Genomic DNA, 14,637 nt, shown 5'->3' with positions numbered 1-14,637 from the left:
CGCCACCCCGCCACGCCGCCACATCCCCAGGTAGGGCCCCGCACCGGGGTGACCCCCCCCGCACCCCGAGAGCCCCCCATCCCCATGCTGAGCCTTCCTCCCCGCAGGCCTGAGGACCTGCACGGGAGCCGACTGCTGCGGGATGCGGCCGCTGCCGAGAGCGCCAGGACGGGTGACTCCGACACCGCGTCACAGGGTACCGGGCAGGGACCGGGGGGGACGGGGTGCTGTGAAGGGGCCGGGAGGGGATGGGGATGCATTGGGGTGTCCTTCAAGCCAGGACGGGGTAGGGGGATGCAGGGATGGATTTGGGCATCCTCCAAGCCAGGAAGGGGCTGGAGCAGTGCAGGGATGGCTTGGGGTGTCCTCCAAGCCAGAGTGGCTGCAGGGGTGTCTGTGGCGGTCCATGTCCCCGCAGTGCCCACCAAATGGGGGCTGGTGCTGGAGCGTCTGATCGTGCTGGGCTGGACCTTCTCGAACACGCTGACCCGCGGGCAGGTCTTCCTGGGGCGCCTGCTAGAGCTCCATGTCCTCAAGCTGGTGGCTCTCTACACCATTTGGGTGGCCCTGCAGGAGGTACCAGCCTCAGGACCCTGGGGTGGGGGGGCTCAGCCAGGCCCCCCAGGGTGCTGACGTGGCCACTGCCCCAGGTATCGCTGATGAACTTCTTGCTGGTGCTGCTGTGGGCCTTCGCCATGCCCTACTGCCGCTTCCGCCACATGGCCTCCTGCCTCTCCACCGTCTGGACCTGCATCATCATCGTCTGCAAGATGCTCTACCAGCTCAAGATCGTCGACCCCCGCGAGTACTCCAGCAACTGCACCCAGGTGCCGGGGCGGCCGTGCCGGGGGGATGCCCGGTTCTTGGGGTGCTTGTGGCGGCACAGGGAGGGCTCCCCAGCTGGAGGTGGGCTCTGGCGGCAGGGGCGAGGGGTGCTGATGCCCGGTGGTGCTCCCCTTTGCAGCCCCAGCTCAACGGCACCAACCTGAGCCCGGAGGAGCTGGGCAACTCCACGCTGTACCGCGGCCCCGTGGACCCTGCCAACTGGTTCGGCATCCACAAGGGCTACCCCAACCTGGGCTACATCCAGGTGGGCACGGGGACACCGACCATGGGGACTGTGTGTGGGGATGCTCGGCGGCTTGCCGTGGTCTTGAGCACCCCCTCGCTCCCCCCAGAACCACCTCCTGGTGCTGCTGCTGCTGGTGTTCGAGGCGGTGGTGTACCGGCGCCAGGAGTACTACCGCAAGCAGCACCAGCTGGTGGCCCCCGTCACCGAGACCATCTTCGAGGACATCTCCCGCGAGCACCTCGACCATGGCCTCGGCAGCTGTGCCAAATACTTCCTCAACTACTTCTACTACAAGTTTGGCTTGGAGGTAGGGAGCGGGCACCGCAGGGGGGTCCCGCTGCGTGCTGCACCCCAGGGCTGAGCCTCTGCACCCCCCCAGATCTGCTTCCTGATGACGGTGAACGTGATCGGGCAGCGGATGAACTTCATGGTGATCCTGCACGGCTGCTGGCTGGTTGTCATCCTAACGCGGCGCCGGCGGGCGGCCATAGCCCGCCTCTGGCCCAAATACTGCCTTTTCCTCGTCATCTTCCTCCTCTACCAGTACCTGCTGTGCGTGGGCATGCCGCCTGCCCTCTGCGTGGGTAAGGGGCCAGGGACGTGGGGGGCACCCATCCTTTGCTGGGCTCGGGGAGGTGGAGGTCGTGCATGGGCGCAGGCTGCCCGCCCTGGGTAAGGGGCTGGGGGGCCGGCACCAAGCGTGCCCGCTGCCCCCCAGACTATCCGTGGCGCTGGAGCCGGGCCCTCCCCATTAACTCGGCGCTCGTCAAGTGGCTCTACCTGCCCGACTTCTTTGTGGCCCCCAAATCCACCAACCTCATCAGTGAGTACCCTCGCCCAGCCCCGGCAGCCCCCTGCCTGCGGGGTGCCCTGTCCCCCCGCTCCAGCCCCTGCACCCCCCCCGCCCGTGAGGCAGCCCCCAGCCCCAGCCATGGGGGTCCCATCCTGCCCCCCAGGAGAGTGAGCAGGGGGAGGTGGGAGGGCAGCCAGGAGGAGTGGGAGGAGCTAAATGAGCCACACCCCCTCGAGGTGGAGCTTGGCAGATGCCCACTCCCTTCTGGAGAAGGCAGGTCCTGGGATGAGCCACAGGCTTGGGAGGAGTTTGAAAGCCACACCCCCCGGAGGAGGAGTCTGATAGCCACGCCCCTTAGAAAGAGGGCTTCAGGAATCTCGCAGCCAGGGGAGGCGTGGCCTGGGATGCCCCACGCCCTGGGGAGGGGCTTGGTGGCTGCCCCGCCCCTCGGTCTGAGCCATGTGCCCGCAGACGACTTCGTGCTGCTGCTGTGCGCGGCCCAGCAGTGGCGGGTGTTCGAGGCCGAGCGCACCGAGGAGTGGCTGCGGGCGGCCGGCGAGAACGCCGACCGGCTCGACCTGGAGCGGGACTCTCGCAACCTCACGCCCAACTTCATCCACTGCCGGTGGGTGCCTGCTGTCGTGTGGCATATCACCGGGACCCGGGGACAGGCTGGGGTCATGGGGTTGGGACCCCGCCCTGGGATGGGACCCCTCAGGGTATGGACAGGCTGGGACCCCCAGGCAGTGGGACCTGCTGGGCTGGCATCCTCTAGCATGGGCTTGGGACCCCTTTGGGCCAGGAAGGCCCTCCCCCCCGACACTGGGCTGGGACAGGACCCCCTGCCACTAGGATGGTATCCTCATGTCTGGGACAGGAGCACCCTGAGGCTGTGCTGGGACCCCTGGGGAGATGCTGTGGTGATGGTGCAGGATCCCTGTGGGCACTGGGACCCCATAGGCTGGGACAAGGCACTTTTGTCCCCCAAGATAGGGCTGATGTGGGGACTGGGACCATGCTGGTTTGGCAGGGGTGTCAGGTAGCACCTTGCTGCACCCCGAAACTAGGCGGTGCCAAGCATGGGTGCTGGCAGAGGACGGGGACCCTGCTCTGAGCGCCCCATCCCGCAGGTCATACCTGGATATGGCGAAGGTGGTGGTCTTCCGCTACCTCTTCTGGTTTGTCCTCGTGGTGGTCTTCATCACTGGGGCCACCCGCATCAGCCTCTTCGGCCTCGGCTACCTGCTGGCCTGCTTCTACCTCCTCCTCTTCGGCACCGCCATGCTGCGCAAGCCGGCACGGGCACGCCTCGTGCTCTGGGACTGCCTCATCCTCTATAACATCACCGTCATCATCTCCAAAAACATGCTATCGGTGAGGGCTGCTGGGCCCCAGCCATGCAACAGCCCCTGGGCTGCTCCTTGGGGACACCCACGCCCTGGGCATCCCCCGGCGAGGGGATGGGCGGCAGCACCGTCCCCCTCTCACTGTCCCCGGGCAAAACCCGTGCTCTGCCCTCTCTGCCCGCAGCTCCTCTCCTGCGTCTTCGTGCAGCAGATGCAGAGCAACTTCTGCTGGGTGATCCAGCTCTTCAGCCTGGTCTGCACCGTCAAGGGCTACTATGACCGTGAGTGCTGGCCTGGGGGGGTCTGGGGGCTGCCCTGCCTGAGCTAGTGGGGCTGGGGGTGCAGGTTTGGGCTGCTGTCTGACCTGCCTGCATCTGCCTGCCAGCCAAGGAGATGGGCAAGGACCAGGACTGCTCGCTGCCCGTGGAGGAGGCGGGCATCATCTGGGACAGCATCTGCTTCTTCTTCCTCCTGCTCCAGCGCCGTGTCTTCCTCAGCTACTACTTCTTGCACGTCATGCTGGACCTCCAGGCCTCTGCATTGCAGGCCTCCAGGTGGGGCTGGGGTCTCGGAGGGTCCCCCCATGGGTGCTGGGGTGCCGGTGCCCCCCTCACCCTCCCACCGTTCCTGTCCCGCAGGGGCGTTGCGCTGTTCAAGGCCAGCGTCCTGAAGAGCATGCGCTCCCACCGGCAAGCCGAGAAGAAGTCGCTGGCCCAGCTGAAGCGGCAGTGAGTGGGTTTTGGGGGGCACCTGGGACCCCCCCTTCTGCAGCCGCCAGCACCCTGGGGCACCCCTGTGTGGGTTGGATGGGTGGGGGTGCCCCTGGGGGGCTGGGGTGAGCGGGCTCCGCAGCAGCCTCTGCCTGGCAGGATGGAGCGGATCCGAGCCAAGCAGGAGAAGTACCACCAGGAGCGGCTGCCCGGTGGCACCGGCGAGGGGCAGGATGAGGCCAGGCCAGGTGAGAGCCAGGTGACACCGTCCCTCCCATCTCCCCACTCCTTCTCCGGGCACAGCAGGGTGACCCATCGCAGACGCCTGTCCCGGTGGAGCCCCACGGAGCATTGCGGTGAACCCCCCTTCCCTGCCCCCCCTGCTTGCCCCGTGCTGGGGGTGGGTGCACTGAGCGTGGCCGTTCTCGGCCTCCCACCCCCGTCTGCCATCCCACAGCACCCGGCGGCCCGGCGGACCCTTCCCGGCAGAGGGAGCGGTGGTGGCGGCCATGGTTAGACCACGCCGCAGGTACTGCCCCGGTACGGGGGCTATAACGGGGCGCAGCCCCTCGGCAAGGTCCCTCCGCCCGGGACCGCTAACACCCGCGGGGAGCGGTGGTGACGGTGCGTTCGGCAAGGTGACGCCCTGCATGTCCCCCGTCCCCGTGCTGGGCCGCGGGGCACTAACCAGGGCGTCCCTGCTTCCCAACACTAACGGGGTGTTGGACTGGGGGGTGCCGGGCAGGGTTTGGGGTTACCGGCATCGGTCACCTTGCAACACCGGCGCTGGAGGGACCCCAGTTTCAGGACGTGGGAGTTGAGTCTTTGTCCCCAACGGGGATCCCCATGGGTGGCCTCGGCACTGCGCTGGTGGCACCATGCCAGGCAGAGAGCCCTGGGGGGATGGCGGCAGAACCAGCCTCGGTGCCGGCTGTGCCGTGACACCCCGTGCCATGGCACCAGCCATGCCGTGACACCCGGTGCCGCCCCGGCAGTGCTGCATTCGGGGGAGTACTTCCTCTTCGAGTCAGACAGCGAGGAGGAGGAGGAGGTGGCAGTGCCGGAGGAGCCGCGGCCAGGCAGGCAGAGTGCCTTCCAGGTGAGCGTGGTTGGAGGTCTGGGGGGGTCTCATGGTGCCCACGAAGCGCTGATGGCCCCTCTCCCCCCACCAGCTTGCCTACCAGGCCTGGGTGACCAACACCAGGACGGCGCTGCAGCAGCAGGAGCAGCTGGAGCCGCCCGATGCCGGCGTCGCTGCGGGTGGGTCTGGCTCACCCCAAAATGGGTCTTGGGGGGCTGGGAGGGGACGCAGTCGTGCCCTGCGCCCACTGTTTGCCCTGGCTGCTGTTGGCATCCTGTAATGGGCCATCACCTCAGCAGGGTCCTGGCATGTGTGTGGACTCTCTGATGGCTACAGTGAGGTTGGGCACAAGCCATGCAGCTGTCCTTTGGTGCCTACACTGGTTTTCAGGCTGGATGGGGGGCACAGGGGATGGGGTAGTGAGCAGGAGAGCCCCAAGATGGGGCCAGAAATGATGTCCATCCCCTGCTGAGCCAGTGCTACCCCTTCCCGGGGTGGATCTGACCCTTACAGGGGACAGCGGAGCGAGGGAGGAGGATTTGGAGGTGCCCGAAGAGGCTGAAGTCCAGGAGGAAGAGGAGGAGGAAGGCTCCGGTAGGTGGGCGGCAGGACCTCAATGCAGGGGGATGCTGGGGGGGTCTGAGTGGGCACGAAGTGACCCCCTACCCCCTCTCCTCGCCCCAGCAGAGCGGGGCAACGTGGTGCAGCGGGTGATGAACACCCTCCAGTTCCTGTGGGTGCTGTGCCGGGCCATGGTGGACGGGCTGACCCAGTGGCTGGACGCCTGCACCCGGGAGCACGCCGACATGTCCACCGTCCTGTGCCTCGAGAGATACGTCCTCACGCGCCGGCTGGCCACGGTGAGCCCGGGGGGGACACTGGCGCACAGGGAGGGGCGGCAGCCCCGCGGTGGCACTGAGCCCCTGCCCGCTGCAGGGAGAGGACGTGCACCGCGGGGTCCTGGACGAGCTCTACCTGCCGCCGCCGGAGGAGCCCCCCGAGGAGACGAGCCTGCAGGGAGCTGGGGGTGCGGACCCCCAGAATGGCGTCGCTTCCAGGCAGGTGCATAGATACCCCCGAGGGGGCAGCCGGCAGCGCTGCGGGCAGGGGGCTCACCCCTGTCCCCGTGCCATCCCCAGCGGGCACCGAGGAGCCGCCCCCGCCCCGGCGGGATGCCCGCTGCCCGCCGGCAGCCGGGAGCAGGTGACAACCTGGGGGTCCCAGGAGGACGTGGCCGGATCTCAGGAGCTCCTGGCCCTGCCCCAGAACCGCAGCCGGACGGCCAGCGAGCTCCTCCTGAGCAGGTACAGCGACGTGGGGCCGGCGGGGCCGGGGCTGGGGGGCGGTGGGGCCGGCTCACCCCCCCTGCACCCCGCAGGCGTCTGTACTTCCCCGAGCTGGAAGAGTCGGAGCAGTTTTATCGGTCCCACAACCGGTTCCTGAAGCTGCTGCTGGCCGGGTACCGCTGCGTGGCCGCCCACTCCGAGCTGCTCTGCTACTTCATCATCATCCTCAACAACATGGTGACCGCCTCTGTCATCTCCCTCTTCCTTCCCATCCTCGTCTTCCTCTGGGCCATGCTCTCCATCCCCCGGCCCAGCAAGCGCTTCTGGATGACTGCCATCATCTTCACCGAGGTGGGCAGGGGGTGGCCGGGGAAGGGACGATGCCACCTGGCCCTCAGCTGCCACCCACTGACCCCAGCATCCCCGCAGGCGATGGTGGTGGTGAAATACCTCTTCCAGTTTGGGTTCTTCCCCTGGAACGGCTACGCCATGCTGGTGCGCAACGAGGGCAAGCCCTTCTTCCCACCTCGCATCCTGGGCTTGGAGAAGACCGACCGCTACATCAAGTACGACCTCATGCAGCTCCTGGCGCTCTTCTTCCATCGCTCCCTGCTGCTGGTGAGCCCTGGGGCACGGGCACCACCGCGGGCATCGCCTGGGTGGGCGTCCGTGGGTGCTGGAGGTGCTCCTGGAGGTGATGGGGGCTCTGGAGAGCATCCAGTGGGTGCTTGGTGGCTCTGCTTTGGTTTCCACCCAAGGCACCCATTGCTGGTTGGGTCCCTGGGGTGCAACGGGAGCTGATGCTGTGGGATGGGGGGTGAGGTGTGTGGGGCATCAGGAACCCTCTCCCCCTGACCGCGGCCCTCCACAGTCCTATGGGCTGTGGGACCACGAGGAAGACCCCTTCCCCAAGAAGAAGGCAGAGGTGGAGCAGGTGGAGGATGAGGAAGAGGAGGAGAGGCGGGAGGAAGCAGCATCCCCGCCAGTGCCGGTGGGTGAGGAAGGGACGGAGGTGCTGGCAGAGCCGAGGGCGCTGGGTGCAGCCTTGGGGCCGGAGCCAGAGCCGGAGGGCGATGCCGTGGGGCAGGAAGAGGGAGCCGGGGCCATGCAGCTTCGCTTCAGGAGGAAGAGGTGGCGGGGGAAGAAGCAGCTGGAGGCGGCTCCAGAGGAAGGTGAGTGATGGTTCCCATCCCTCGAGCCCCGGTGAGGGGCAAGGCTGGTGTCCTCTGGGGCAGGACACAGCCCCACAGGACCCAGGGCTGTCGCCCACACTGTGCCTCACTCGTAGAAGATGGGGGGGAGGAGGCAGAGGAGGAGGAGGTGGAGGAGGAAGAGGCAAAACAGAGCCACGCTCAGAAGAAACTGAAGGCGTTTGGGCTCCGGGTCAAGCTCTTCTTCCTCACCATGTGAGTGCCCCATGGTGCTGGTTGGGCTGGGGGTTGTGGGGTGCAGCCCCCCGCTCACCCATCCCCTTTTGTCCCCTGCGCCCTCCAGGGCGCAGAACATGTACCAGCCGGTGCGCGGGTTCTTCCGGGACATCCTGCACACCCAGCACCGGGCAGCCACCGACGTCTACGCCTTCATGTTCCTGGCCGATGTGGTTGACTTCATCATCATCATCTTTGGCTTCTGGGCCTTCGGGGTGAGCAGAGGGGGTCCCGCAGGGCACCAGCTGGCCAGCTCCCATGGGGGGGTCAGGCTGGGCCGTATCCTGAGCTCTCCTGCATCCCCAGAAACACTCGGCGGCTGCCGACATCACCTCCTCGCTGTCAGATGACCAAGTGCCGGAGGCCTTCTTGGTCATGCTGCTCATCCAGTTCACCACCATGGTCATTGACCGTGCGCTCTACCTCCGCAAGACCGTGCTGGGCAAGCTCATCTTCCAGGTCATCCTGGTCTTCAGCATCCACCTCTGGATGTTCTTCATCCTGCCGGCCGTCACCGAAAGGTACCGAGCATCCCCCGAGGATGTCCCCAAGGGCACAGCATGGTCCTAGGGTGGCACCTTTGTGTCCCCAAGCCCATGTGGTGGCCTGGCCTGGCCGGGGAGGTGGCCGGAGGGGGTGACACCTCCCTCCCACAGGTTGTTCAGCCTCAACACGGTGGCCCAGCTGTGGTATTTTGTGAAGTGCATCTACTTCGCGCTGTCAGCCTACCAGATCCGCTGTGGCTACCCCACCCGCATCCTGGGCAACTTTCTCACCAAGAAATACAACCACCTCAACCTCTTCCTCTTCCAGGGGTATGGCATAGGGCCACACGGACCCCCGGGTGCCCAGTGGGTGCCATGCCAGCCCCCTCTCCTTGCATCCCCCCCAGGTTTCGCCTCGTGCCTTTCCTGGTGGAGCTGCGGGCCGTCATGGACTGGGTCTGGACGGACACCACACTGTCCCTGTCCAACTGGATGTGCGTGGAGGACATCTACGCCAACGTCTTCATCATCAAATGCAGCCGTGAGACAGAGAAGGTATGGCCCTGCTGTGCTAAGAAGGACCCCACAACATGCCCCGTGTTGCTTGGGGTCCCCCCAAGCCCACCTGGCACGACGTACTGTCTGCCCCCCCCAGAAGTACCCCCAGCCCAAGGGGCAGAAGAAGAAGAAGATCGTGAAGTATGGCATGGGGGGCCTCATCATCCTCTTCCTCGTGGCCATCATCTGGTTCCCGCTGCTCTTCATGTCGCTGGTGCGCTCCGTGGTGGGCGTTGTCAACCACCCCATCGACGTCACCGTCACCCTCAAGCTGGGGGGGTACGAGGTGAGGACGCAGGAAGGGTGCCGGGGTCCCCAGCCAGGATGCCGGGGTCCCCTGCCCCACTGACAGCACCCCGTGCCCCCGCAGCCGCTGTTCACCATGAGCGCCCAGCAGCAATCCATCCAGCCCTTCACCCCCCAGGACTACGAAGCCCTCACCAACCAGTTTGAGAGGCAGCCGGTAACTCCCCCACCCCAAAATCCCGTGGCGGGGGTGCCCCGGGCTGGGGGTGCCCCGGGCTGGGGGTGTCGTGGGGTGGGAGCTGAGCCGCGCCCCCCCGGTGCCAGGTGGCCATGCAGTTCATCACGCTGTACGGCTACGAGGACATCGTGACGGCCCGCATCGAGGGCAGCTCGGGCTCGCTCTGGAGCATCAGCCCCCCCAGCCGGGAGCAGATGCGGCGGGAGCTGCAGAACGGCTCCTCCGACATCACCCTCCGCCTCACCTGGACCTTCCAGAGGTACCGCCGGCACGCGGGGTGGGGGGACAGCCCTGCCGGCACCCCCGCACACACCCACCCTCGGCCTCTGCTGCCCGCTCTGCCCGCAGGGACCTGGGCAAGGGGGGCACGGTGGAGCACACCTTCGACAAGCACACCACCGACCTGCAGCCCGGCGCGCCCCAGCGCCTGGAGCTGGCCCAGCTGCTGCAAGGCACCCGCGACACCCCCGTGTGAGTGTCCCCGGGGAGGGGGCGGGGGGGGCCGGACCCCCCCTCGCGCCCGTCGGGAGGATGCTCACCCCACTCTCTTGCAGGCAAGTGCCCAAACTCTTCCCCAAATACATCCGGGCGCCCAATGGCCCCGAAGCCAACCCCGTCAAGCAGCTGCTGCCAGGTGGGTGCCACGATGCGTGTGTGTCCCCCTCCCCCAAAAACTCCGTGTTGGGGGCACAGCGGCGGCCGTGCTGTGCCCTGACGCTGCCCCCCCCGCCCCCCGGCAGATGGGGAGGACAGCTACCTGGATGTGGAGGTGCAGCTGAAACGGGAGCGGGCGGGTGCCGGCCGCAGGGGCGACAGCTTCTTGGAGTGGTGGGTGGTGCGGCTGAAAGAGGCCCCCCCCCGCGATGGCAACATCCTCCCCATGGTCATCTTCAACGATAAAGTCAGCCCCCCCAGCCTGGGCTTCTTGGCTGGCTATGGGTACGTTGGAAGGGGCGCGTGGGGTTGTGATGGGGGACCACCTGGCTGCACCCCAAAAAGGGTCCCAAGCTGGGGGGCGTGGGATACAGGATGCACCCCCCGGCTCTTGCAGGATCATGGGGCTGTACGTCTCCATCGTGCTGGTGATCGGGAAGTTCGTGCGGGGTTTCTTCAGCGAGATCTCGCACTCCATCATGTTCGAGGAGCTGCCCTGCGTGGACCGCATCCTGAAGCTGTGCCAGGACATCTTCCTGGTGCGGGAGACGGGCGAGCTGGAGCTGGAGGAGGAGCTCTACGCCAAGCTCATCTTCCTCTACCGCTCCCCCGAGACCATGATCAAGTGGACGCGGGAGAAGGAATAAGGGGAAGGGGCTCCAGCCCCCCACCCCTTCCCAGAGCCATCACCGCTAATGCCTTAACCAGCCACCCCCTCAAGCTGTGGCCGCATCCTGCCGGGGGAGGCAGCAGGCCGCAGGGCGCCCGGCGTTCGCTTTTAGGGAGGATGTTTTTCTTACGTTGCTTTGAAGCCGTCCGACCTGCGGAGACCACGTTGTGCCTTCCCGGGGCTGGGGGGGACACACAGGAGCTGGCCCCCCCACCCGCTGGGCACCCCTGGCTGCTGGGCAGGGGGTCAGGAGCTGGCCCGTGCCCCCTCCCCACCCTCCCCAGCCCTGCTCCAGAACCAGGTTGAACTCAAAAAGCAATAGCCCCCCACCCCAGGATGGGGGGCCCTGGGTCGTGGCCCCCCCAGGTGGGGTGGGGCTGGCAGCCCCAGCCGGACTCTAGACACTTGTTGTGACTTCGGTGGGTTTTTTGTTTGTTTGTTTTTTTATTAATTCAAATGGTTTATTTATACAGATATCTAATAAAACAAAGTTGAGGCCTCCCTGGCTGATGTGGGGTGTGGGGGGGACCAGGGACCTGCGGCCCTGGGCGTGCCAGCACCCCTGGTCCCTGCCAAATAGGGGCTGGGGGCTCTCCCTGCCCCCTGGCTGTAACCAAAATGGGGTGTAAAAGCAGCTGCCTGGGTGCCAGGCATCCCCGGGGGCTCTGGTTCCCCACCAGCCTATGGGGCACCCTGCCCCACCTGTGCCCTAGAGGGCTGGGGTTCTGTGTCCCCCATTGGGACACAGTGGGGGACAGCTTCAGCTCTTGCCGGGCTCCTCGTCCACCAGTGGGCCCTCCTGGCTCTGCTGCTTCAGCTCCGCTCTGCAAGGGACGGACACAGTGGGGCTGGACGGCCGCGGCATCAGGGGCTGAGCCAGCGGGGAGGGGACCCCTGTCGCCCCTACCTCTGGATCCGGCGCTGGGCTTCGGCGCGCACGTAGGGCGGCAGCGTGGTGAGGGGACCCTGCAAGAGAGGTGCTGTAGGGATGGGGACCCCCATCTCCGAGGAGAGCCGCCCCGCTGCACCCCAAAAGCCTTACCAGTTCCTTGAAGGTGAGGCGGCAGCTGTAGCACAGCAGTGGGATGAAGGCAGCTCTGCTCTCAGCCCTGTGGGGACAAGGACCCTCAGCGGTGCTGGCGTGGTGGCCCCAGTGCTGGCACGGCATCCCCCCAGGCTGCACACTCACCCCGCTGCCGGGGCGTCCTGGCAGCACCCGTCCCCCGCCGGCGCTGGCTCCTCCATGATCAGCGTCGGCTCCAGGGCCAACTCCTCCTCTGCAAGAGCCGGAGGGCAGGGGTGTGCTTGGGGGTGCATGGCTGCCCCCCCAATATCCTCCGTGCCCCCCACTGCCCCCCGACTCACCCCCGGCGATGTCCAGGCCGCACAGGCAGAGCAGGCAGCGCTGGGACTCGCTGCTTGCTTTGGCTGGAGCCGGGCTCAGCTTCTCACCCGTCCTGCAGCCAACGTGGAGGGGTGAGCGGGTGCACCCTGCCCACCCCCAAACCCCCCCTCTCATGCTGGCGTGCCCCCGCGCAGGGGATGCCATACCGGTAGACGGTGCTGATGGTGGAAGGGAAATCCTCCTGCAGCCCCAGGAGGAAGCGCTCCATCAGGCGGTGGATGCTGGGCTTCTCCCGGCGCTGGGGGAGCAAGTGGAGAGGGCAGGGGTGGCACAGGGGGGTCTCATCCCTGCCGTGGGGACGCGGAACTCAGGAGCCCCACCACGGGGGACAGGGGACACCCCTACCTTGGTGGGGAGGGGTGGCGTGATGATGGTGGGGACGTCGAAGAAGTGGTTGTAGAAGGCAATCTCCTTGGCCATGTACTCCCGCATGGGACGCACCACCATCACATCGCCATGGCGGTTGTCCACAAAGCCCTGCAAGTGTATGGCTGCTGAGGGCCCATGCTGCCAGCAAGACCCAAACCCACCCCACGGCATCGTGTCACCCCTCCAGGCAAAGATGGCCATCCCCGGCTCGGGGACAGGGTGCCAGCGGGCTGCTCACCGTATCGACAGCGAGGAAGGCGCCACGACCCAGTGCCAGGCTGGTGAGGAGCTTGACGGCCACGCGGGTGCAGCTCTCGCCCGTCATCACCTTGGCGTAGCCCCTGGTCCGGGCCGTCTGCAGGATGAGGTGTGTCCTGGGGGACAAAGGTGATGCTGTCTCAGACGTACCGCGCCATATCCGGTACCGGCGCTGGGCAGGATCGGCCCCTCACCGCAGCATCTGCAGCAGCTCCTCTCTTGCTGTCGGTGTCTCCACCGCCTCGAAGAGCCGCAGCAGCTCCTGGGTGTGGGCAGCGGTGGGCAGGCGGGGGGCAGCTCTGTCCTCTACTTGTGTGCCGAGGCTGGTCAGCGCGGTTCCACCGTCCCTGTCCCCCTCCTGCCGCTGCTGCTGGATGAAACCCTCCACGGCCTCCTTGTAAGTAGGGCCGGGCTTGCCGGATCCCCCCGATCCCGGCCGCAGGATGGATGCGGGCAGCTCCAGTGCCTGTGGGACAGAGAGAGGTACCAGGGGGAAGCTGGGGGCAGCCAGGCATGTCCCCCCTACCCCAGCATGTGTTTCCCCTTGCCTCCGTACCTGCTCCAGGTGGGCCAGGTGGTAGGGGAAGCCAGTCGCCTGCAGCAGGGTCTCCATGCGGGCCAGGCTCTGCTCCCGCTGTGCCGCGCTCTGCCCGCGCACCGCTCCCTCTGCAAGGCAGGCGGGCAGTGCTGGGGCCACAGTGAGGAGGGGGCATCTCCCTCCCACCCCCGGGCGAGGGGGACACCTCGGGGTGCCACAGCCTCGCTGGGCTTGGTGGCAGCCCCCAGCCCTGGCACGGCGCAGCTGGACCCTACGGCTGGGAGCGGGCAGTGGGGCAGGGAATAGGCAGTGGGGCTGGGAATGGGCAGCTGGGCAAGGAGCAGGCAGGGCTGGGAACACGCAGCAAATGGGCAGCGGGGCCAATCCTTACCATCAACGTAGATGAGGCCGGGGACGAAGCGGAGCCTCTTGGCTGTCTCCCGGCTGAGTCCCTGGCAGAGGCACAGGGTGAGGGGGGTGGGTGAGCCGTGCCCCACCCAAACACCCCATTGCCCCCACTCTCACCTCCTGGACCTGCCGGAGCATGGCGCTGGAGGCTGGCCCCCCCGACAGTGCCAGCAGCACCTGCGGGGACACGAGGGACGGTCACTGGTGGTGCCACCACCCAGGTCCCCCCAACATGCGTGTGTGTGCGTGTGTGTCTGGTACCTTCTCTCCCGGGAAGATGACGCGGTTCTTGCCCAGCATTGCGCGGAACTTGTGCACGAAATAATCACGGAAGCAGCCGCTGCGGGGACACGGGGGCGCAACCCTGAGCCATGGTGTGTCCCACGGCCCCCAGCCCCCATGGCCCCAAGTCCCTGTGTCCCCAGGCCCCCGTGTCCCCAAGTCCCCGTCTCCAAGCTTTGATGTGTCTGAGACCTGAAGTCCCTGAGACCCAATGTCCCCAAGCCACAATATTTCTGCGCCCTGCTGTCCCCAAGCTCTTATTTCCAAGCCCTACTGTCCCCAAGCCTTGATGTCCCTGAGACCCAATATCCCCAAGACCCAATGTCCCCAAGCCCTGATGTCCCCAAGCCCTGATGTCCCCAAGCCCCGTCTCCAAGCTTTGATGTCCCTGAGACCCAATGTCGCCAAGACCTGCTGTCGCCAAGACCTGCTGTTCCTGAGACCCAATGTCCCCAAGTCCTGATAACCGAGACCCAACATCCCCAAGCCCCAATGTCACCAAACCCCGCGTCCCCGCACATCGCAGCCGCCAGCCCGCTCCAGTCCCTCACCGGCAGAAGGCGTCCCCGAGGCGGATGACGAGGGCGGCAGAGCCCTGCCCGCACTTCACGCAGGGTCGCGGGTGGCTGCGGAGACACGGGGGGTCACCGGGGGTGGGGGCCGTCCCGGGGGCCATCCCGGGCCCGGGCCGGGCTCCCACCTGAGTGCCGGGCCGCGGCGGCGCCGTGCCGGTGCCGTCTCCTCCCCGCACCCTCCGCCGTCTCCATCCACCTCGTCCATGGCGGCTCCGCTCCGTCCCGCTCCGCTCCCG

At 66.9% G+C, this 14,637-nt stretch overlaps 3 protein-coding genes across 3 annotated transcripts in view; 1 reads left to right on the top strand and 2 right to left on the bottom strand.

Annotated features, from left to right (window-relative positions):
* Positions 1-86, bottom strand: part of CDK10 (cyclin dependent kinase 10) — a gene marked incomplete at both ends in the record, with an annotated part of 875 nt that extends 789 nt beyond the window's left edge. The window contains one exon of the mRNA XM_082005661.1: positions 7-86. Within this exon, the coding sequence (XP_081861787.1) occupies positions 7-86 (80 nt within the window). The remainder of the gene's footprint in view (positions 1-6) is intronic.
* Positions 85-10,543, top strand: LOC309409501 (piezo-type mechanosensitive ion channel component 1-like; the record flags this gene model as incomplete). Its single annotated transcript, XM_082005660.1, has 33 exons — positions 85-196; positions 419-576; positions 651-827; positions 965-1,090; positions 1,179-1,379; positions 1,452-1,656; positions 1,791-1,895; positions 2,337-2,490; positions 2,996-3,239; positions 3,396-3,492; positions 3,597-3,765; positions 3,850-3,939; positions 4,081-4,169; positions 4,379-4,450; positions 4,917-5,020; positions 5,094-5,235; positions 5,516-5,862; positions 5,939-6,306; positions 6,381-6,639; positions 6,718-6,906; positions 7,160-7,460; positions 7,577-7,694; positions 7,783-7,930; positions 8,022-8,236; positions 8,372-8,530; positions 8,608-8,755; positions 8,856-9,044; positions 9,129-9,221; positions 9,329-9,501; positions 9,591-9,713; positions 9,797-9,876; positions 9,983-10,181; positions 10,294-10,543. 33 exons carry the CDS (start codon positions 85-87, stop codon positions 10,541-10,543), a joined length of 5,604 nt encoding a protein of 1,867 aa, XP_081861786.1.
* Positions 10,544-10,691: 148 nt separating this feature from the next.
* Positions 10,692-14,606, bottom strand: LOC309409708 (cytoplasmic tRNA 2-thiolation protein 2-like; the record flags this gene model as incomplete). Its single annotated transcript, XM_082005914.1, has 15 exons — positions 10,692-11,390; positions 11,474-11,532; positions 11,609-11,675; positions 11,756-11,843; positions 11,932-12,023; positions 12,118-12,209; positions 12,317-12,448; positions 12,579-12,714; positions 12,793-13,064; positions 13,155-13,264; positions 13,528-13,588; positions 13,662-13,721; positions 13,806-13,884; positions 14,378-14,452; positions 14,527-14,606. 15 exons carry the CDS (start codon positions 14,604-14,606, stop codon positions 11,327-11,329), a joined length of 1,467 nt encoding a protein of 488 aa, XP_081862040.1. The 3' UTR covers positions 10,692-11,326.
* Between the last annotated feature and the right edge of the window lie 31 nt (positions 14,607-14,637).

The sequence above is a fragment of the Phaethon aethereus genome (genome assembly GCF_964289735.1).
Source record: "Phaethon aethereus genome assembly, chromosome: 13".
NCBI classification, from domain to species: Eukaryota; Metazoa; Chordata; class Aves; order Phaethontiformes; family Phaethontidae; genus Phaethon; species Phaethon aethereus.
The sequence above is the reverse complement of the archived record's forward strand: the minus strand, read 5'-3'. Positions and strand labels throughout refer to the sequence as shown.